At 35.3% G+C, this 24,966-nt stretch overlaps 1 protein-coding gene across 1 annotated transcript in view; it reads left to right on the forward strand.

Moving 5' to 3' along the window:
* Positions 1–24,966, forward strand: part of COL19A1 (collagen type XIX alpha 1 chain) — a 330,132-nt gene that overhangs the window by 143,181 nt on the left and 161,985 nt on the right. The window contains exons 12-14 of the mRNA XM_033217563.1: positions 4,320–4,373; positions 14,850–14,903; positions 16,508–16,543. Coding sequence (XP_033073454.1) covers positions 4,320–4,373; positions 14,850–14,903; positions 16,508–16,543 — 144 coding nt within the window. The remainder of the gene's footprint in view (positions 1–4,319; positions 4,374–14,849; positions 14,904–16,507; positions 16,544–24,966) is intronic.

Consider the following 24,966-nt stretch of genomic DNA (forward strand, 5'->3'; position numbering starts at 1 on the left):
TATGTAAGATGCTTAGCACAGAGCCTGGCATGTAGTAAGATATACAGAGTAAAAGCTATTATATTATTGCTATTATCTATTGAAAGATTAGTAATGTTAATAACTACCTGCATTATGGATAATAATGGACTAATTCAAATTTTATATATAATATTTTTGAATATTATATTCAAGTTCACTACTTAATTTGAACCAGTAAGTTCACTACTTAACTTGAATATAATATTTTGTATGACAAGACATTACAGTTTTGTTTGGAAGAACATTAAATTCTGGTACTTTTTGAAATTAGTTTTATCATAGAATGGCTATTGGGAAAATCACAAATGTAATCTAATTCCCATGCATTCTTTTTCCTTTGGTTAGGATTTCATTGAAGTTTTTATTATACTAGAATGATTTATTTTATTTTTAAAGAAATCACCAGAGATGTACTGTTGGTTTTGTTTTTAAATCTTTTCTGCTTTTCAACTTATTCAAACACAAGAAACAATCTAAATGCATTCTACTCTCTTACGACCTCTGATGTCAAATAAGTTTTCTTTAATTCTAGCTTAAATCTTTAATGCTGCAGTTTTGTTTTTACTTATCTTCTTCTCAGTGGAGAAAAAGGAACAGCTGGTTACTATTGTCAATTTTCTATTGTTTGGAATGTATTAAATATGCAACACTTGTGAATACATAGATGTCGATACATATTTCCTTCTGGATATAGAACTCCTATTGCTTTTCTTTCAAGAATGATAGAATTGTATATGGGGAAGCTTTAGAGCGCTTTTAGTCCCAGTATATAGTCTGATTAATTAATATTAATTAAAATGTTATTAATTGCCATCTAGCATTTCTTGTGGTAAATTGCCTGATGTGTTCTTTGCTCAACTACCAATTGGACTATTATTATTTTTCTTATGACTATATTGCAATACAACATACAATATCTTTGTATATTGATGTTAACTATTAAGCCACTACATGATCTTTTTCCCCAATTTGTTATTTGTCTTTTAATTCAGTTTATAGTATTTTTGCCTTGCAGGTTCATAATTAATATTTTGTCAGATATATATTTTTTCTCTTATGAATTTCTTTTTTTGGTTTCATGCTTAGAGATGCCTTACTCACCATGAGCTCTTATCTAAGTTCACCTATATTTTATTCTGGTCCCTTAATATTTTTATTTTTAAGTTGGTTTTCTAATCCATCCAGAATTAAATACAGGATTGCACATTTGTTCTTAATACATTTCAAGTTGTTTATTATAGCCTATTGCTTTGATCTGTTGTATTATTTCATATCATAAATATGTTACATATATATTCATGATACATATCAGTGGTTCTCAATCAGAGAATTTTGCCCTCTAGGAACATTTGGCTATGTCTGTAGACATTTTTCATTTGCCAGGACTAGGGGAGAGGCTGGCTACTGGCCTTTAGTGAGCAGAGAGCAAGGATGATGCTAACCATCCTACAGTGTACAGGACAGCCCCCACAACAAAGAGTTGTCAGCAGTACTGAGATTAAGGGACCTTGAGAGATGATAGATGGATGGATGCATAGTTGATAGGTCAATAGATAAATGTATAGGAGATAGATATTCATTGAACACCATTCTTCTGCCAGTTACATACCAACAGTAATATTATCCAGCCTATATTTTTATTCTTTACTTATATTCTATTCTCTAACGTAAAGGACGTTTTAAGAGACATCGACTCCTACTTTATGGAAATTCAGATACACTGTATTGTTGGATATCCCTGGTTTGAGCACATAGTAAATATTGGATGGAGCATTTTATAAAAATAACAATAATAAATCAAATAAATTTTTAATGAACCTTATTTGATTACAGTGACCTATTTTTTATATGTTAAAAAGTATGCTTTTTAAAATCCATTGCAGATTTTTGCTAGGAATCAATTTTAAACAGTATGTTTCTTCTTTAGTCTTCTGCCATGTCTGTTATTCTCTTGCTATGCAGAAAAAACTTCATCAGAATATTAACTCTGTTCTCTATATTATTTTTATTTAGCTTTTATTATACTGTCAAGCTTGCAGATTTCCTTGTAGGCACACATCTCTTTAATATGTAGAGTTGCTTATTCTTTCCATCTATGAGAATCATTAGTTTTGCATAAAGACTATATCCATTTTTAGTTACATTCTGGAACTTAATGTTGATATCCGTGGAATTATATGTGTCTTCTGTGTCAAAAATTTCTATTGATTCTAATAACTTATCCTGAACACATTTAGTGTTAGTATTTAAACACTTTATTGTTTCTGATCCCCTTATTCAAAAGATATTTTCTTCTGTGTATTTGTGAGCCTCTAAATTCTTATTTTGTTTCCTGTCATATTTGACATCCTCTACAACAGCAATGTCCAATGGATGGAATTCACCATGATGTTGGAAATGTTCTGATCTGCAGAGTCCAATATAGTAGGCATGGATGAGCACTTGAAATGTAGCTAGGGCCACTGAGGAACTGAATTTTACATTTAATTTAATTTACTTTTAATTTTAGTAGCCACATGTGGCTAATGGCTACTGTGTTGGACAGCACAATTCTATAGAGTAATTCCGTACCCTTCCATTTTTAGCTTAAAATCCTCTGCTTTATTTTAACTTAAACCTATTTTTACTGGTTATATTTGTATGCAGTTTGGTTTGTTTTGTATATTGTATGCATTTCTTATGTCCCAGTGATTAAGTTATTTTTCACTTCATTTCCTATGCTTTCCATACAGTAATAATACATATCCTTAGACAACTGAAAGTGGGCAAATGTATTTCTGTAATGTATTATCTATTAATATCAGGTGCTTGCTTTTCTTTACTTTTTTGCAAATAAAAATGATAATGTTCACTGTAGGAAAAATGAAGGAAGAAAAACAGAAAATATAAAGATGAGAATAAAGCAAAGATTACTACCACTAACTTCACAGACACACAAACAGACACACACAGAGGGATACACTTGGTTGAGTACTTTCTATACATATTCTTTTATTTTTAAACACCTTACTGATTGTACAGCTAATACGTGTTTAGCGCTAGAAAAAAAATTTAAAAACAGGAGTAAAGTGAAGGAAAAAAATCATCTGTGATCACAATGCCTAGATTAACCACTTTTACTACTTCGGTTTGTTTTCTCACAGTGTTGTTTCTAAGTGCAGGTAGGTAGATAGACAGCTGGATATGTAGAGAGGCATTTTCAAATATTGAATTATACTATATGCAGGGTGGGCCAATAAAAGTATACACTTTTCAGATGGCAAGAAAACAAAATTATGTGTCACTATGGGTATGTATCATCCGCAGTGGTATTAGCGACCATTTTGAACATTTGTAACTTTCATAAAAATATATATTGGCTGACATTTACCATTGGGCTTGTCTATGTATTAATTTTATCTTGCTTTTTATATCATGAGCATTTTTTCTCTAGTATAAAATAAAATTCACAAATGTGATTTTAATGGCTACATCATAATCCATTCATTGTCTATATCATTAGCCAATTTCCTATTATTGGACAGTTAGGATGCTTCTCTTTTTTTACTACTATAAATAGCATTACACTCTACATATTAGTGCCTAAAATTTTTCATCTCTGAATTTTTCATTTCTGATTATTTTATCTCTGATTATTTCATTAGTATACATTCTTAGAAGTGAAATCACTGGCCCAAATGAAATGAATGGATTTGAGATCTTTGGTATATATTGTCAATCCAAATCACCTTCCAGAAAGTTCTCTGTTGCTTATAGAAGAAAAGAAATATTCTTGTTCCATTTTTATGGTTTAATCATTTATATGCAGCGCTTTTTTTTTCTTTTTTGAGATGGAGTCTTGCTCTGTTGTCCAGGCTGGAGTGCAATGGCATGATCTTGGCTCACTGCAACCTCCGCCTCCCAGGTTCAAGCAATTCTTCTGTCTCAGCCTCCCGAGTAGCTGGGACTACTAGGCCACCATGCCTAGCTAATTTTTTGGTATTTTTAGTAGAGATGGGTTTCACCATGTTGGTCAGGCTGGTCTCGAAATCCTGACCTCAATTGATCCACCGGCCTCGGCCTCCCAAAGTGCTGTGATTACAAGTGTGAGCCCCTGCACCCAGCTGCAGCTTTTCTTTGAACTTTTAATCTTCTCTTTGGTTTTACAGCTCAGAATTGTTTTTTAATAAACGTGCCTTTCAAGGGTTTAGCAAAGTAATCATATTGTTATAAATACCCAAACAACATAACTCTTTATCTTTTGCTAGCAAAGGTTTTCAGATATAAGATTTTTCATTGTATAAATTGTTTCTTTTTAGGGTGAACAAGGAGAAAAAGGAGATCCAGGTCTGGCTGGCCTTAATGGAGAAAATGTAAGCCTAACCCTTTTTTCTGATACTCTGTTTACATTTTATCACTAAGATGTGCTATTTAATGCTATTAAGATTTACCTATTTTTGGCAGAGCCAGACATGATCCAACAAAATTAAGAATCAAAGTGTTCTTTCACATGGCTCAGTAGAGGCCCAGTGTCTTTAGTTTCATTTCATTGGCTTTACATATTTTCTACCTGTGCTTAGCCTTAACAGGCCTTTCTCCCTGATGTTTCTTGCTTGCAAATTTTCTAGTCTTCTTTTTCTGTCTTTTTTCATCTTGCATATCTTCTGCCGTGGCTTGTGCTCTTACCGGTGGTCCACTTTTCATCTCAGTCCTAGTCTGCATCTAGTCTATAGATGGTGTCTGTATTGTTAGACTTTCAGTGATGGGAAGGAAGGACGAAGTGAAGGGAAACTAAATCCGTATTGCTCCCCTTCATGGCACCAGTTCCGCAGCCTCAGGGATAACATCGCCTGTGATATTCTTGGACCCCAGTCTTCTTCTCCCCTTCCCCTCAGGACAGTTATCCTTCCAGAATTGCACTCCAGATTTTAGGATAAAATTTGAAGGATGGCTCAAATGTGGGTTTTACTCTGAAATGTAATTTTATTTACATTTACTCACCATTTACTATAGATATGTTGTATTTACTGGTAGGGGAAGTGTCCAAAATGAGAATTAGTTTTTCCCTCAGCTTCCTTTTCTCACTTACATAAATATGTTTTAGAAAGGACCTGAAGGGCCACATGACTTATAAAAGAATAAGGAAAAACTATGAGACTGTATCTAGCTCCCTAATGCCCTAGATGTGTTAGGAAACCTGTTTTGTATGCTGTAGATCACTACAATGGAAGAGACACTGAAGACCAATCTTTCCGGCCTGTGGAGAAAGTTGTGTGTGTGTGTGTATGTGTGTGTGTGTGTGTGTGTGCACGCGCGCGCACGTGTGCGTGAGGAGTCTTCCAAAAAAGAAATACCCTAGTAATAATAGTAGTTAATGTTTTTATGTATGTTAACTAAAATAATAGTTGTTTGACTGTCATTCTTATTTCTCTCCCTTTGAAGTGGTTTTTCTATACCAGAGAATAGGCACTAGCCCCAAAGGCTTGTAGCTATGGGAGTCTCTGCATCTTCTTTACCACCTGTAATATATGTAATATAATGCAATATAATTAATCAATTGATGTATGCACCTGTAATATATCAGGACACTGAATGTCACACATGTTTAAATAGAATAACTGCCTCACCTCTTACCCCTGTCGTTGGAGGCACATGGTGAAGTGGGATGAGTTCTGGAGTAGAAAGCCAGGGCCCAGTTTGTCTTCCAGTTCTGTCACAGAAGAGCAAATCACTTCTCAGAGTCTGTAAAGTGATGGACTTGGGATAGATTCTAAAACCCCTATTGCTGTGATGTGCTGTGATTTTATGCGAAGGGTTATTAAGATTACAAATTTGAAAAGCCTGATGAGGCTTGAAGCATTCATTCAGGTTTATTGAATTCCTGCTACATGTAAGGCACAGTGAGAAAAACAAAACAGGAAGAGGTGAAGACAGAGCATAACAAGTACTGGATGTGAGGATGCTTGTCCTTTCTCCTCGTAACAAAGGGGAGGTGTGGCCCATACTTTGTTTAAATGAAGATTCCTTTTACAGTGGATCCTGAAATGGATAGAATTTGGGCCTTTGCCTGTGTTTTCTGTTTCTGTTACACTCTCCATGAAAGCAAAGACGATGTGTTGGAATCCTAGTACTTAGCACATGTTTGGGGTAAGTTCCAAATAACTATTTGCTGAATGTTAGTTTGAAAAACTGAGCAATTATTAATATTATAACAGAGTAAAATATAAGTAATTAGAGTCTAAGCTAGAATAACAGATGTGGAAGGGAAGATACAGAGAATGACGCTAAAGAGGTAAAATACATATGATTTGGCACTTCATTGGAGTTGAAAACTCAAAAGTAGCCCAACATGTGGGCCGTTCTGTGTGAGAAAGATATTAACTTGTGAGAAATGTAGCCGTGTTGAAAGAGATTAATTACAGTGTTGCAAAAGATAACCAAACTACATGTATGTGGGCTCTCTGAGATAGAGGAGCAAAAGAGAGTATATTACAAGTGCATAAAGGTAATATTGGAATTGATATAGAGAAAGGATTTTTTGAAATATTTGAATAAAACTGGAAAGATGTTTGAGGGGTTGGAACCTGAAATATATTCACATTAATTTCAAGATTTGAAATTTTTTCTTACATTGACTGAAAGTAAGGTTATTGGGCTTTTTAATTAATCAATTGATGTATGCATATATTTGAGGACCTACTATATTCCCAAACTCTCTGGCAGCCACTGTGTGAGTTCCAAATCTGAGTAACACTAACGTACTGAGAGAGCCCAAAGGCCTAGTGAGCAGTGTGAATGTCTGTCCCTTTGAGGGATCTTGGAAGAGTCCTTCACATGCCCCAATAACAGGAGGTCGTTCCTTTAGCACCGTTATTGTCTGATGTAGCTCATTAAGTACAACCATAAAGCATGACAAAGCACATTAACTTTTCTCACTTGGTTACTTGGCTAATAAGTAGATGATGTTATTTTTTTCCCCTTAATTTTGCCAAAGATATTCAGGAGTCATGACTAAGGAGAAATAACAAAAAACAGTAAGAGTTCTCCTCTTTCCCCTCTACTATCACTAGAAGTAAAGAATCTACTGCTTGGTTATGACACTGTTGGAGATGGGGGAAGTGTTACTGCTGTGTTATAGTTCATAAACTATTTTCACAAGGAATTTGAAATTCGACCCTCACCCAGCTCAATTGGCTAGTAGAGTGGGGAGTGATAGTATTCCTATTTTCAGAAGCAAGAAATTAAAGGCTTCAGAAATTAAGCAACTTTCTTTTTTAAAATACTAAATTTGGCCTTTAACTCTAAATATTTGGCTGAAAAGTCTGATTTTCCTAGCAAATCATGCCACACATCGTTGCTTATTTTTCAATGCTAAAAAAACTGATTCCGCAAACTAAAGTAATTCAGCATTTATGACAGTTCACTCTGACTTTCAATAAGCCCAGGTATACATTCTTAGAAAATGAAAGGTATTATAATGGCTATTTTAATTTGAATTAAAGTCAAGCCATGATGGAAATTATAACTTCAGAAATATTATCTTAGAATGTATAGTAAATAAACTCAATGAGCCAGGTGACTCCAGCTACTTTCTAAGTCAGAGTATATTGGAATGCTTTAATATTTCTACTAAGTGAATTTAACAGCCTTTTTAAATAGTCTTTATTGTTGCATATTATATATATCTTAATGTCAGTGTATCTTATAATAAGTTATTTTGTGCCAGCTTTCTCACAAAATGGGCCAGCTCACTTTGGAAAGTGTAAACTCTAATTTAAAGGGTAGTATGTAACAATTCAATCTTTCTCAGTGTGGCACTGCTGGCATTTTGTCAAGACAATTCTTTCTCAAGTCAGACTGTTGCAAGAGCAGAATGTTTAGCATCCTTGAAGCTCACCAACCTAATCTAAATGCCAGTAGCAGCCCCTAGTCATTGGGACAATAAAAAATCTGCTGATATTTTTCTAAGTGTATCTTGACTGTGTGTGTGTGTGCGTGTGTGTGTGTGTGTATGTGTGTGCATGCCTAAACTTTTGTTTGATCTCGATGGTATCACTAAACAAACGCATGCTCATATGTCCATTCCAGTTTAAATAATGCATACAAAACATATATTAAAATGTTCAAAAATTTGAATTGCTAGAATTTAACTTTGAAAATATATGACCTTGTCTTTACACACAATCTAGTGTATAATTAAATAATTTTGATTGTGACCAAATACAAGATATATTTAACAACAGTATCTTAGAATGGACTTGAGAGGGAATAATATAAAGTTATAATTGTGACCTTTAAAGCCAGACTATCTGGGTTCAAATCCCAGCTCTGCCACTAACTAGCTGATGTACTACTTGGTAAATTACCTTATCCTCTCTGTGCCTCAGTTTCTTTATTTGCACCACTGATAAGTTCAATAGTACTTACTGTAGGGGAAAATATAATTTTCCCTTCTCCTCTGCGGGATCCAGTCTGCTGAAATGAACTGACAATGGACAGATTAACAGGAGAAAAGGTATACAAATATATTAACGTGCATACAGTGGGAGCCATAAAAAATATGAGACTAAAAGAAAGGCGAGATGGTTGAAACTTAAATAGAACCCACTTTATAGGAAAGAATAAGATGGGGAAATGTAGGCAATTTTGAGAGGTAGTAAATTATTTTCAGAACTGAATGGGACCAAGAGCTAACAATAGTTTGTGGACAAGTTACAGAAAGGTGAGGGCTGCACCTGCACTGTGAACAAAAGTTGTCTTGTTTTGCAGATAAAGACTCCCAGGTAGTCTCTCAGAGCTGCCCTCAGAAGAATAGACTAAGAGTCTGTCTGAGCATGGTGACAACTTTTAGTTTATTCTCTTCTCCAGAGATTAGTTTTCCTGGTTATTCTGTTAGATTCCTAGGAAGGGGGTTTTAAGACAATTGCTTTTCTTTGGAAGAAGATTTCTTAGTCTGATAAAGAAACTTCCAGAGAGAGCTCCTCCCTGTGCTTGAGGAGGAGTTGGAGGAGAAACAAGAGAAGGTTAGAAAATTCTTGGATCTGAGGCAGTTTCTAAGGCCTTTCATTTCCTTTTAATTTAAAAACACTCAGCATGCCAAAGCACCACACTTTGGGGTTATCACTCTCTGTGCCCCAAAATTACCTCATGGATTTTTTGTGAAGATTAAAGGGACTGTCATACAGAAAGCATTTAGAACAGTGTCCAACATAAAGCAAGAACTATATGAACATTCGCTATTATTAGAAATCGGGTTAAATAAAACACATTTAGCTCTAATAGGCACATCTTTTTATTTATTTGTTTCTGTGGCGTTATACAATCTTAGAAAAGTAGACTTAATTGTTGAGTTGTCTCTTTTTCTGAATTTATATTATGGTCTTTTAAATATCCCTTATTAGAATTACAGCATCTGATGTTTCTAAAATAATCATGTTAATCTCCTTATACCAATGCAATCTGTACTAGAGAATACAAAAATATTGAAATCACAAAACCAGAGATATCAGCTGGCAACAGTTGTTGATATTGCTAGGGAATAACATTAAGTCATTGAAAGCTTGTGAAAAGAATGGATGCAGCTGGAAACCATCATTCTTAGCAAACTATCACAAGAAGAGAAAACCAAACACCGCATGTTCTCACTCATAGGTGGGAACTGAACAATGAGATCACTTGGACTCGGGAAGGGGAACATCACACACTGGGGCCTATCAGGGGGAGGGGGGAGGAGGGAGGGATTGCATTGGGGAGTTATACATGATATAAACGTTATGCACATGTACCCTAGAACTTAAAGTATAATAAAAAAAAAAAAAAAAAAGAATTAATTGATGGGTTAACAATTTTTAACAAATAATATTTTATATTATCTTCTGATTTTTAAAGATGTGATACCCCATGAGTAGTAAGTAGTAGGTACTCCAACAAAAATTAATTTTTTAGTCTACCTGCTTTTATAATTCTAGTTATAATACTGCTCTTCAGCTCTTGTCTTGCCTTTAGATAACAGTTTCTGCCTCCACATTACATGTGGAATCAACTGCTATGCTTTCGAGAATCTTTATGTACATGAATTTTACTGAGAACCTCCATAACAGATACCCATCTTACTCAATATTGAATTCAGAGTCTGTTCCTTTCGGCTTTTTATGCCTATGGTGGGTGCTGTGTCCTTTCTCCCTAGCACTCAATAACCAGTGATAGGAGCACCACTGTGACACAAGGAGAAAAACTGCATTTGAGAAAAGCATTACTGATGTGTTTCTCAGATGCTATTACAACGCCATGGCCTTAACAACATTGTACTTTGTCACAGGAAGATGTGAGTTACATGGGCCCACTTTAATGGTCATAAAAGTAGAAGCTTGACAAATGCAGTACTTCTCAATTGCATTTTATCCTATGTGAGTTAAAGCACAGTTGTTACATATCCATCAAAGTGGTATAAAGCTGAACAAGAAAGAACTATCAGTTATCCCTTAAACTTGAACTTGAAAAGTAAAAACAACATTTATTAAGTGCCTACCATGTGCTAAATGTCTCTACAACATATGGTTCTTAGAACAACCCTTCAAGAAAACTATTACTTATTACACCTGTTTTATAGGAAAGCTTACCCAACTTACCCATGATTATACATAAAAGGCAGTTCCTCTTCTGACTCTCCTGAAATCCATATCTGTGAAGTCTTAGACACCTCCAGTAGAATTAGGCGTCTGTGAAATGCTTTTGTCATACCTGCTATATACTTCAATGACAATACTCAATATTCACATCAACTTGTAACTGGCTACATCATCCCTTCACCTCCTCCCTGCCCATAGTTGATTGAACCAGGGAAAGTTACCTGATTCAACCGCCAATACATTGCTTCCCTAGAAATTACAACTGGGATTAACTTGTTGGAATTAATCTTTAAATTTTTAAATGTATTATTCTATACCTACAAAATAATATATATAACATATATGATGGTTATAAATCATAGTTATAATGAGAACAGCAGTGTACCCAGAACTCAGTGTGAAAACTAAGACGTCATCCTCCACTTGGAATCTCCCTGTGTGGTTCATCGTATACTGTCCTACACTCCAGGGTTAACCATTTTTCTAAATGTTGTACCCAATATTTCCTTCCATTCTTAAAAATTATGTTTCACACTTACACATTTATAAGGAGTATATAATTTAGTCTTATATGTTTGCAGATGTTCAATAATATTTGTTGAGTAAATGGATACTCAAGGTTTTTATCAGTAATTTGTTTTTTCATGTTTGTCTTTTCTCTGCATAGTTTTACACAAGCAAGAAGAGATAACCTCTTTTTAATAAATTTCTCTGCTCAGTGAATGGCGTAACTTCCTAGCCAGTTACTTAAGCCAAATGCAAACCAGCCTGGAGACTTTCCTTCTCCTCGCTTTTGGCATATCTGCCAGTCTTGCTTCCAGCATGTGCCAACTCTGACCACTTCTCATCATCTCCACTGGCACAACCCTGTCCCGGCCATCCTGCTCTGTTTCCTGGAAAAGCTGTCATAGCCCCTTTTCTGCTCACACCCTTGCTGCCCATAATCTGTGTTTCACGTTGCTGCCAAAGTGGTTTGTGGGAATTTTTGTAAACATAGTCACATCATGTCATTTTCCTGCTTAAAACACTTAAGTGGCTTCCCATTGCATGTAGAACAAAACCCATTTTCCTCATCATGGCCTGCAATTATTTATGTACCATGACCCCTGGCAAGCCTTGACTTAATCCTCTACTCCTTACCTATGTGCTCATGACACTCCTTTTGTCTTGGTGACCTCTGTGCTTCTTATTCCCTCTGCCCCTACACATATTCCCAGATCATTGCATGGCCGGATCCTTTTTTTTAATGTGTGCAAATTCATGAGGTACGTAAGAATTTTTTTACACATATATAATACAAGTTAGGGTGTTTAGGTTGTCCATTTTCTGAGTGCAATACATTTTTTTTAAAGTATACTGATCCTACTCTGCTATCAAACATTGAATTTATTCCTTCTGTCTTACTGTATGCTTGTATCTTTTTACCCATTTCTTTTCATTTTCCCTCTCCCCCTCACTCACCCTTTCCAGTCTTTGTTATCTATTTCTATACTTTCTACCTCCATGTATTCAAATTTTTTTGCTCCCACATGTAAGAACATGGAATATTTGTCTTTTTGTGCCTGGCTTACTTCACTTAATATAATGACTTTCAGTTCCATCCATGTTGCTGTAAACGACAGGACTTTGTTTTCTTATTGCTGAATAGTACTCTGTTGTGTATATATAGCACCTTTTCTTTATCCATTCATCTGTCGACGGACACAGAATGATTCCATATCTTTGCTAGGATCCTTCTGAAACAGCAAATGTCACCACCACACAAGGGCCATTTCTGACACCCCACCTGAAGTAGCCTCTCTCCTCTTTCACTTTTATCACATTCAGCCTATTGACCCGTTTATTGTCAGCCGCTCTCCTCTTATTACATGAGTTCCTTGAGGATAGGGACCTTTACCTAGTTGAATAAAAAAATTATTGACACTTGTTTTTAAAAAGTGATAAGGAAGACATTTTATTCCAGACTATTGCAATAGGAGAATTGCAATAAGGAAGACAGATCAGGTTCAACTGTAACTACAACAAGGACAAGTCGGGATTTATAGTCAATGAGTAGAGGGAAGGAAGTCACTGGATAGAAAATTACTAAGAGGAGACATCAAGGGTAGGGTGATTCTTACCAAACTGATCTAAGAATATTCTTGCTGAAGACAGGCCAAACTTAGACATCAAGGTAGGGGATGAAGAACTCGATCTCCTCAAAAGTAAGGAATGGAGAACAGATTTTAAGTGTGAGAGGTTCTCTCTAAACATACTTAGCAAGATTCTTGCTATAATTGAGTTGGACAGACCAAAGACAGGATGGGAGCCACAGTCTAGGTCTAGTTGAGAAGAGGGCTCGGAGAACCCTGACTAAAGTTTGGTGATGGAGAGAATCTTCATTAATTTCTTGTTCTTTTCTGTATCTCTAAAGTAGTACTAATCAATAGAAATACAATGAGAGCTACAAATTTAAGATGAATGCAAATATATTATTTTTTTCTAGTAGTCAAATTAAGAAAAGTAAAAAGGGACAGGAGAAAATACTTTTAATAATACATTTTATTTAATTCAATATATCCAACTATTGTCATTTAAGCATATAATAATTTAAAATTATGAGTGAGATATTTTACATTTTTTTCTTTTACCAAATATTGTAAATCTAATAGTGTTTTATACTCACAGTACAACTCAGTTCAGAGTAGTCACATTTCAAGAGTTCGAAACTATATGTGGCTTGTGGCTACCAGTACAGGTCTAAAGGCCAGAAGCAGCTTCACACAAGGTATATAATAAATGCTTATTGAATAAGTAAATGAAAGAACAAGTGCGTTAATAATAAATCTATTCACAGAAATGGCAAATTTCTTCTCTCAAGTGTTTACAATGTTCTGTTTCCAAGTTCTACTCTGGAAACATGTATAAACAGAGTATGTGTTGCTTGATTTAGGAAGAAATGGATATTGTAAATAATAATACTGCATCACATCTCGAACATCATTTAATTTTTCACTCATCCTTTTTCTATAAATATTCCAAGGTAATGATGGAAAAATATCATAACTATGAGTTTTATACATGAAGGCATTTGTGCAACTGGAAGGTTTTTTGGCCAATTAGATATTGTTTTCATCCATTAAAAATGTTTTTGTTAAAGTATAATACCACAATTTTCACACACTGTCTGCAACAGGAATTATTTTAAGTGTCCAATTTTCTTTTGTTTCTTTCACTTCATCACTGATATCTATGTTGAGTACAGGTGATGGCATTTGGCATTATTTATTCACTACGAAATGTCAGGGCAGTAATAGCTGGGTCTTTCAGCTGGGAACAGTAAGACACTTAGACTTACTGTGCATTGTGTGGCTTCAGAATACTTCTTTTTTCTATTATTGTTTTTCCTTCATCCAGTGTGTTAAACTAAGGAAAAAAGAAGATTTTTTTCCTATTTACTATGTAGTCAGGATATGTCTATCTAACTTTCTATGTGCACTGTGAATTCATGCAGCTGTAAAGCTGATCTCCGGTACAATCTATTGTGGTAGTCTCAAAAGCTGTCATTGCTTAGTCAGATCAACTAAATGCCCATTAAAACATCCAACAGTCCAGAGGACTTGTGAAAATATTTATCTGATATTCTGTCTATGTCATATATAGTTTCATTTGACATCTTTATAAATCCAGGTATAAAAGATGGGAATTAGAGAACTAGAACATACTTTAAAACAGGCAAGAGATTACATTTTAGCTCCAGTTGTATTACAGCAAAAGAATACATCTTTCATTCCTTTCCCCTCACAATTAGATTTCTTGATAGAGACATAAAAATGTTTTTGATTTTACTCTTGAATTTTTTTGGCAAGCTTAACAAAGGCCAAATCAATGCTAAATCAGAGGTATTTACAACATCCACAAATTTAATCCAAAGTGGATACTTAAAAGCTCATATAGATCTAAATGATATTCTCCCAGATGGTGAATTAATGTAATTTTAGCAGGAAGCAAAGTTGCACAAATATGCAGTATTGAGGACTCGCGCTGATTTAATGTATCTGTGCCCACCACGGCACAGATGTTGCTTATCATTTTAGTGCCAGTTGTCTCTGTTTCTCTCTATACCACAAAAGGAAGAATGGGATTTGGAAGTTCAGTAAATTATGATTTATTTTGTTACCAAGGACTTGTTAGAAATTAAAGCTTTCTGTGAACTGTGTATTGGTTATATTCTTTCTACAGGGTTTGAAAGGTGACTTGGGTCCTCGTGGTCTACCTGGCCCAAAAGGAGAAAAGGTATTGTGTTTACCCAGCCAAGCCCAACCTTTCTTTAAGAAAACTCTGCCAACCTATACAGTGACTTCTCATTGATACTGTTTATCTCCTAAAAGCATTTTAAAATTAACCAAAGTCTGTTACATTAATAGCATCTGAATAAGAATAGCCTTTTTGTTCATTTGATTAGTTTGAAAAGACTTAATGCACAATTGCTAGTTGACATTAACTTGTATTTATAAGATTTCCCTTTTCTCACCCTTGCTTAATAGCATTAGGTATTCAATCATCAAATTAGCAAGTGTGACCTGTATTGGAAATCTTTGCCAATAACACTGAGCTGCTGCCATAATGGTGAGGCAAGTGGCTTTTGGAAATAAGCTAATTTTGTATCTCAGTCTTAATCTAACTATTCCATTTTCTGCCACTTTTTCTCATAAAATAAAGTTATTTCTCATAAAAATAAGTTATTTCATAATGACATGTTGGCAACGATCTTGAAAAGGACATTAAGAAATAGTAAAAAGCAAGGATTGTTTTGAATAAAGTAGTTGGGTGATCCCAATTTGATGAAAATTGTATGTATATGTGTTTTGCAATGTATTTTGTTCTCCATTTTTAGCACATTTAGAAATCCTTGTCTATCTTCAATATTTATCTCTGTGTTAAAGGTGATCCTGCAAATGAGTCCCCAGTGACTGATTTAAGTCACATCAGTGTTCCTTAGCAACTGTTGGCTACCTTAATTCAATTGTTCCAAAAACAATGAATACACAATGCTAAGTTTTAACTTTTGAGTTGGCTATATTGAGAAAAGAGAAAGTCCTAAAGATACTCAATGTGAGACTGACTACAGCACCCTGGTACCCCATGCTATATAGTACATGGCCTCCATAATGTGCACCTAAATAAGAATCATGGAAAGGATGTTTGGTCTTTAATGTTTGAGAGTTCTTATGAAATAAATAAAGTTCCTGGGAAAGTAAAGCATGAAGGCGACATAGAAATTGGAAAATAGTGAACTTTTAGATGAACCATTTTTTAAAGATGTTGAATAGTTTGTTGATATATCCACCTGGAAATTTGTATTCACATAGATCAGCAAAGCAATTTTAGTGTTCAAAAATACATAAATATAGGCAAAGCCTCTTACAGTTGGTGGCACATGCAATGCCAATTCAGCAGAGCTTTAGAAGAGGCCATGGGACTACTTCTTGCAGCTGGGAGGCATGAAATGGGGAGATCCACTTATTATTTCTGCTGATCCTCATACTAACTTTGTCAGACAAATTATTTATCGCCGTGACACTTCCCAGCTGCTCCATTGGCAAGTAAACATACTTGAAAATATATTATTTCTAATTTTGGATTAGTAGACAAAAGAATAGAAAATTAGATTATTTTAGCTTTCAAAACAAGTCCTGCTGTTGCAAAAAGCATGGAGTATGCAAGCGAAAAGGGATATGATATATTTTCTTTATGCAGAGACTTTTATCAGGATGAAATTCTATTTTTCTATTTTTCAAGATTTATCTCTATATATTACTTCTATCCACCTAGAAATGTATAAATAATGTGCAAAAAGGGACTAGTGGTAATTGTAACTTTTCTTTAATCTATTTTAGGGAGATACTGGACCCCCAGGACCACCAGCCTTACCTGTAAGTATTCTTGAAATCAAAATCAAAATTGAAATCCATTATTCTGTTTATTATTCATAATACATCATGACTAAACCAGAATTTAAATCACAGAGTTAAGAATTGAAGGTGACTTCTAGTACATGTAGCCAAACCTCCACATTTTAAAGATTGGGCATCTGCCCACATCAGTGAAATACCTGACCCAAGGTCATACAGGTAGTTACAATAAAAGTCTGGAATCAGTACCTACCCGGAGCAATTTCCTCTATCCTCCATATGGCTCATAATTGTGTCTCCTAAATATTTGATTATACACTCTTAACATCAGGTTTAACGTAAATGGAATCAGATACAGTCCTACTTGCTTCAAAAGCTGTAAAAGGACAAAACAAACTCTAATCACCCAGTGAGTAAAAACAGCTACCTATGGAACTGATAGTTACATTCTCCCAACACTGTCCAAAACCATTGTTATTTTCCTCTATGATTTGCTTCTAAAATTTGCAGATGATAAAATTGCAATATTTTAGTGTTAGATTTATGAGAAAAGTTGATAGTGTGCACATAATGAGATTGTTCTCAATCAAATGGTACATCATATATTAAGCACTTAATAATAAATATATGATTCTCTTATATTCAGATAAATTTACTATTACAGACTTTTTTCATAGGCGATTAAAGATTCTTATTCAACTTATGAAAGACTCTAAGCCTAATGGAAAAGAGGACAGTTTTTTTTTTTTTTAAAGATCTTCTATAGCCTGAGGTCTTTTGAATTTTATGTTGATATTACCTAGTGAGATAAATTAAGCATTTAAGTCAGTAGTATTCAAAGACCTATTCTGATTATAGAAGGTCAGATTTTAAAAAGTATTCTGGTAATCTGGATGGAGCCCTTCCCATTGGCAGAACATAGGAATCTCAAAAACTGTGTGATTTTGATAATATTTATATTTATCTTCATACTTAAAAATCCCATTATGAAAAATATATTAATAATGTCTTACACAAATAATCGTTACAACTCCCACATAAATGTTTTTTGATATGTAGAAAACCTAAGGAACTAAATAGGTAACTTACTTGGGGATAACTCGTTCAATTTGCAGTGGAATTTTATGCTTTAAGCTTTTATTTTAAGCATGAAAAGAAAGACTATTTGAGAGAAGGTTGTAAGTGCATATTATTCAGTTTTTTTATACTTTATAGAATTTTATTTTATTTTATTTTTTGAGATGGAGTCTCGCTCTGTCACCCAGGCTGGAGTACAGTGGCGTGATCTCGGCTCACTGCAACCTCCACCTCCCAAGTTCAAGCGATTCTTCTGCCTCAGCCTCCTGAGTAGCTGGGACTATAGGTGCCCGCCACCACACCTGGCTAATTTTTGTATTTTTAGTAGAGACAGGGTTTCACCATATTGGTCAGGCTAGTCTGGAACTCCTGACCTCAGGTGATCCACCTGCCTCGGCCTCCCAAAGTGCTGGGATTACAAAGTGCTGGCTTGAGCCACTGCGCCCAGCCTGACACTTTGTAGAATTAAAAAAAAATTATTTGGCAGTGATTTAGTTAAACCTGCCCCTTTCTTTAGGACACATGCCTGTTTCTCTTCAACTAAGTTATATGCAGTCATTTAGTTAAACCTGCTCATTTTATGTAAGACACATGCCTGTTTTTCTTCAACTAAGTTGTATAGTCAACTACTCAGTTATCTGATTTCCTTGTCATTTTCCACTCATGTTGAAAGACTGATATGCAATCTACATATATTATTTCACCTGAAATACAATTTTTGCTTCTCAATCAGAAAATTGTATTGAATTACATATATTTTGTGGATGTTTAATAGCAGCCAGCTTCTTTCTGCCAAGGAACACCTTGAATATACCTCTCTGCACCATTCAGCTGTCAAGCACTTAGAGATTACAGGCTAATTTCATACTTGTCTAAAAATATGGCAAGGAAAAAACACTATGAAATGAAATGTTTTATTTCATAAAGTAAAATATTCATATTATTGGGGTATTACTATTTTGTATGCTTGACATTACTTTCTTTATTAATATAAATTATCAACTCTTTCCTACAAAATAGGGATAAACTAAAATGAATACCAACTTACAATACACGAAATATTTAACTGATCTTATAATACAGGTTGGTACATTATTAGTTGAAATAATTTATAATAGTCTTTGAGGAAGCCCAAATGACTAACTGCATTATATTTGGATTAAATGAAGCAGTGATATATTGGAGTCAATAAACAGAGTTCATCCATAATTGTTCTCAAAACTAGCTCCACACTAAAATCTACTGAAGAATTTAACAAAGTACCAATATTGGCGCTCCACCCTCAGAAATTCCAATTCAATCAACCTGATGTGGGACAAGTATATTTTAAAAGCTCCCTGAGTGGATCTAAACATGCAGCAGGAGTTGAGAACCGTTATTTATGGGAACTAGAATGGGAAAAGCTTTCTTCCTACTCAAAGAAATTATATTAGATTGTTGAAGAAGTCCAATTTTCATTTGAAATCCAACTTAATACATAGCAATAAAGAACTATCTCCTTCCATTAGGGAGGCATACTAGTAAAATGAAGTTAAGATTGAACTCTGCTTCATTAAATGGAGAGAATTCGGGCTAGGAAGATACCTTTAATCACAACCTTCATCTAAATGTCCAGGTACTCCTGTGGGCTTGGGTGCCTTTAATGCTTCTTAAAATTTCGTGTACGTAGGAACACTCAGGGTCTTGTTCAAATGCATATTTTTATTCCTAAGTCTGATGTGAGATCTGAGCTGCTACATTTCTAGCAAGCCCCAAGGGAGTCAGATGCTACTGGTTGTTGCACTACACTGGTCACAAGGGCTTAGCACCCTCTTCCCAGCTGGCTGCCTTTTCCCATAGATCAGTGGTTCTCTATCGCATCCTGGCTAATATGCCATCTCTACTAAAAATACAAAAGTTAGCTGGGCATGGTGGTGTGCACCTGTAGTCTCAGCTACACTCAGGAGGCTGAGTCAGGGGAATTGCTTGAACCTGGGAGGCGGAGGTTGCGGTGAGCCAAGATGGCACCACTGCACTCCAGCCTGGCGACAGAGCGAGAGAGACTCCGTCTCAAAAAAAAAAAAAAAAAAAGAAGATGAACGGTTCTCTATCTGGACTGCACATTGCAATTACCCAAGGTGCTTTTAAAATTCTGATTCCCAGACTGCACCACATACCAATAAAGCCAGAATCTCTAGGGAGGGACTCAGGCAACAGTTGTTTTGAGATTTTTCCCAAGCAGTTCTTATGTGCAGCCACGCTTGAGAACTAAGGCTCTGAAAGCATGTCTAATACTCTTCTTTACAGCTTTCTCTTATAGATCTTAGCAAAATTTTGGAATTACTCATTACACTAGTATTTGTATCAAAAACACCCAACCTGATTACTTTCAGGAGCTTCCAGGAGAGGCCAGCCTTCCTAGTCATACCTATGATTTGCTTCCTGATTACTTCATTATAGAGGATAGATGAACGTCCATCTCCACATTTACAAGCTACTAGCAAGTCTAACAGTAATCCTTCTTGAGAAGGACAACCAGTATTGACAACTCAGGATACAGAATTCCAGAAATTCTCAAAGCACACACAGCTGAACTGCCCAGAATAACTAACGGGGAAGAGCTGAACACGTTTCCCCCTTCTAAGCCATACAGTCTTTATTTGCTTTACTTTTATTCATATTTTGTTTAATAAGAAATTAAGAGACATAGTAATTGAGCACACTGTACTACTGAGTTTACTGATGCAGGGGCAATCCTTTATGATGTTTTGGGGGAAGTATTTTTTTTTTTCTCTTTTGAGACAGGGTTTCACTCTGTTGCCCAGGCTGAAGTACAGTAGCCCCATCACAGCTCACTGTAGCCTTGACTTCATGGGCTTAAGTGATCCACCCACTTCAGCCTCCCAAGTAGCAGGGACTACAGATGGTAGGCACCATGCCTAGCTAATTAAAGAAAAAAAAAAAAAACAGAGGCAAAGTCTTGCTGTGTTGCCCAGGCTGGTCTTAAACTCCTGAGCTCAAGTGATCTACCTCCCTTGGCCTCCCAAAGTACTGGAATCACTGAGAAAAGGCAGGAACCACTGAGTCCAGCTGGGATTATGTTTATTGTTGTTATTTTTGTGTCCCTGTGTATTCTTGTGCTTTTAGTACTTAAAATTTTTTTTAATCACATAGAACCTGTTCATCAAAAAAATCTGATACATAAAACCATCTATTTCATTAAATGTTACTTTTGTTGCTTATTTATACTTTCTCTTATAACTGGTTGAGTCTATATATAATTGGGTCTCAGTGGAAGAGAGAGAATAAAGAAGTGAGGGAGACCAAGTTAAATAAGGAGTATGAAAAGGTACAATTGAGGAAATGGTGTGAAACACAGACTGGAGTCCTAGAAACAGTTTGATTTGTTAGGTTCAGCTGCAATAGCTTTTACCCTTTGTTTCACCTCTCTTTCCTACCACCTGAACGTATTCTTACTGCCAGTGACCAGTGCTTCCTCACTCTCTAATATGTAAGAAACCGATTAATAAGAAAGCCAACCAAAATGGTGCTGCAGTTTGCAAATGCCGGATGCAATGTACCCCTTTATTATTTGAGGAAATGGGACCCCATTCAAAACTCCATGGTTGAATCCCTTTGATAACATTTGAATCCTTCTATAGATTCATGTTCACAGGTCACATGGAAAATACTCCAATGTGACTGCCTTGGGGGAAAAAAATAAGAAGAAAAGAGAAATCTGAGGCCTGTAAAAATGTCATGGAGGTTAAAGTGATATTTATGGCCTTAATTGTCACTTACACCCTTTAACCTTTAAATACTCTGTCAATCTACTTGACTTGAAAAAAATAGAATTATACTTTTTGTTATGACGTTAATAAACTTACAAATCTTCTTATATAGACTTTCCAGATTATTCTAACAACAAAAGATCAAGAAATAAATTCAAGAACAAATTTGTGAATCTATAATTGGAGTGTCTAGAAAGTATTTTGTAAAACAGTGGCCAAGAAGCTTCCCTTAATACTTTTTTTAAACAAAATTTCATCTAGAGATATGGAAAAAAGAAAGGAAACACTTTCAGCCCAGAAGGTGGGAATGTGGTTGAATTACACACACACACAAAAAGAAAGACTAAAAATCCATGCTTGCCACCATAAACCCACCTTCATGTATGTCTTGCTAGGAATATTTTTAGCAAATACAGTTAGTTGAAAATAAAAAAATTAATGAAATATCCATTTAATGAAATATCTGATTTCTTTTCAGCCACTTTTTGGAAGATACCAAATTCACTAATTAGTTTGGTACTAACAACTATTTTGTTAACAAAATAAGCCATTGTAGCAGCTTATAATAATTTTAAAGTTCTAAAGAATTAAATATGAGATTCTTCTACTTGATTTAAATTAATTAACTGATTATTCCTCCCTTATCCTTTTTATATTTCAAACTGATAACCATTTTAAAAATAATACATCTTGTTAGATTCTAAGTAATAATGATATCAATAATGAATGGTAGACATTTATTCAGTGTTATGTATTATTTAAACCAAACCTTAAACAACCCTGTGAGGTATAAAATGATTATTACCACATTGTACATAAGGGCACTGAGGACGAGAATATCTAAGTAACTTATCCAGGGTTCACAGATGTTACATAACACAGCTAATATTCAAATGCCCATTTATCTGAATCTTAAAACCTAAGCTATTAACTTCTGCAAGCATTATTTAAATCTCTTTTAAAAAGTAATTTTTAAAAAAAGAAGTGTTCTAAACTATTACAAAAATTAAAAATTTTAAGTCACGTCAGGCATGGTGGCTCATACCTCTAATCATAGCACTTTGGGAGGCCAAGGCAGGCACATCACTTGAGGTCAGGATTTTGAGACCAGCCTGGTCAACATGGTGAAACCTCATCTCTACTAAAAATACAAAAGAAAAAAGAAAAAAAAATTAGCCGGGTTTGGTGATGGATGCCTGTAAGCCCAGCTACTCAGGAGGCTGAAGTGGGAGAACTGCTTAAACCTGGGAGGAGGTTGCAGTGAGCTGAGATTGCACCGCTGCACTCCAGCCTAGGAGACAGAGCAAGACTGTGTCTAAAATAAATAAAATAAAATAAAATAAAATAAAATAAAATAATTTTATCTTGAAGCCAAAATTCAGAAAAATTCAAGTGCTTAGCAGAGATAGGGCAGAAGTATAAATGTGTGATGCAGCCCAGTGTAAGATAATACAGTGTGCTTGGGGTTAGGGACCAGGATAGCTATGTTTATCTCAAAGTATCAAATTCAAATTAAAAACTACTTAGAGATTGATTAATGCAGAATATAAGCATACTTTGGAGATATTACAGGTTCAGTTCACTACCACTGCAGTAAAGCAAATCACCCAATTTTGCTTTAAATGTATATAAAAGTTATATTTATACTATACCATATCCTATAAAATGTGCAATTTATATTGTGCAAAAACAATTTTACACATTTTAATTAAAAAATACTTTATTGCTAAAATATGCTAATGATCATCTGAGGCTTCAGCGAGTTGTAATCTTTGTGCTGGTGGAGGGTCTTGCCTCCCTACTGATGGCTGCTATCTCATCAGGGTGGTAGTTGCTGAAGGTTGGGGTGGCTGTGGTAATTTCCTAAAATAAAACGAAAATGAAGTTTGCCACATTAATTGACTTTTCCTTTCATGAAAGATTTCTCTGTAGCATGTGATGCTGTTTAGTAGCGTTTTACCCACAGAACTTCTTTTGAAATTGGAGTCGGTCCTCTCAAATGCTACTGTTACTTTATCAACTAAATATATATAATATTTCAAATCTTCCTTGTCATTTCAACAATGTTCACAGCACTTTCACCAGGAGTAGATTTCATCTCAGAAAAGCATTTTCTTTGTTCATCCATAAGAAGCAACTCTTCATTTATTCAAGCTTACCATGTGATTGCAGTAATTCAGCCACATCTTCAGGCTTCACTTCTAATTCTAGTTCTCTTGCTATTTCTACCACATCTGCAGTTACTTCCTCCACTTACATCTTAAACCCCTCAGAGTCGTCCGTGGAGTTTGGAATCAACCTCTTCTAAGTTCCTGTTAATGTTGAGATTTTGACCTCCTCCATGAATCACAAATGCCTTTAATGGCATGTAGAATGTCGGTTTTCCATTTATTTTGCCCAAGTTCATCAGAGGAAGCACTATCTATGGCAGCTATAGCCTTACAAAATGTATTTCTTAAATAACAAGTCTTGAAAGTCAAAATTACTCCTTCACCCATGGGCTGAAGAATGGATGTTGTGTTAGCAGGCATGAAAACGACATTCATCTCCTTCTACATCTCCATCAGAGCTCTTGGGTTACCAGAGGCATTGTCAAAGAGCAGGAATATTTTGAAAGGAATATTTTTTTCTAAGCAGTGGTATCAACAGTGGGCTTCTTCAGTAAACCATGCTATAAGCAGATGTGCTGTCATCCAGGCTTTGTCATTCCATTTATAGAGCACAGGCAGGGTAAATGTAGCAGCACTCTTTTTCAGAAAGGGTGTTGGCTTTAACTTAAAGTCACAAACTGCACTATCCCCTAGCTAGAGAGTTAGTCTTTCCTGTGAGGCTTTGAAGTCAGGCATTGACTTTTCCTCTCTACCTATGAAAGTCTCAGATGGCATCTTTAACTGCTTTGTTGACATTGAAAACCCATTGCGTGGTGTGGCTACCTTCATTGAAGATCTTGGGTAACTTGCTACAGCTTCTACATCAGCACTTAATGCTTCACTTTGTACTTTTATATACTGAAGATGGCTTCTTTCCTTAAACATCATGAACCAACTTCTGCTAGCTTCAAACTTTTCTTCTGCAGCTTCCTCACCTCTCTCAGCCTTCACAGAATTAAGAGGCAAGGGCTTGCTCTGGATTAGGTTTTGATTTAAGGGAATGTTGTGGTTTAAGGGAATGTTGTGGCTGTTTGGGTCTTTTATCCAGATCTTTAAGTCTTTCTTCATATCAGCAATATGGCTGTTTTGCTTTCTTATCATTTGTGTATTCACTATAGTAGCACACTTAATTTCCTTCAAGAAGTTTTTCTTTGCATTCACAACTTGGCTGTTTGGCTGGAGGTACCTAGCTTTTGGTATATCTCAGCTTTCAGTATGCTTTCCTCACTAAGTTTAATCGTTTTTAGCTTTTAATTGAAAATAAGAGATGTGCAACTCTTCCTTTCATTCAAACACTTTGAGGCCATTGTATAGTTATTAATTGACCTAATTTCAACATTGTTGTTCCTTAGGAAATAGGGATGCCCAAGTAGAGGGAGAAGACAGAGAAATGGCTAGTCAGTGGAGCAGTCAGAACATACATTCTCTCTCTCTTCCCTTTCTGGAA

Source organism: Trachypithecus francoisi, unplaced genomic scaffold (assembly GCF_009764315.1).
Source record: "Trachypithecus francoisi isolate TF-2019V2 unplaced genomic scaffold, Tfra_2.0 Lachesis_group10, whole genome shotgun sequence".
Classification (NCBI taxonomy): domain Eukaryota; kingdom Metazoa; phylum Chordata; class Mammalia; order Primates; family Cercopithecidae; genus Trachypithecus; species Trachypithecus francoisi.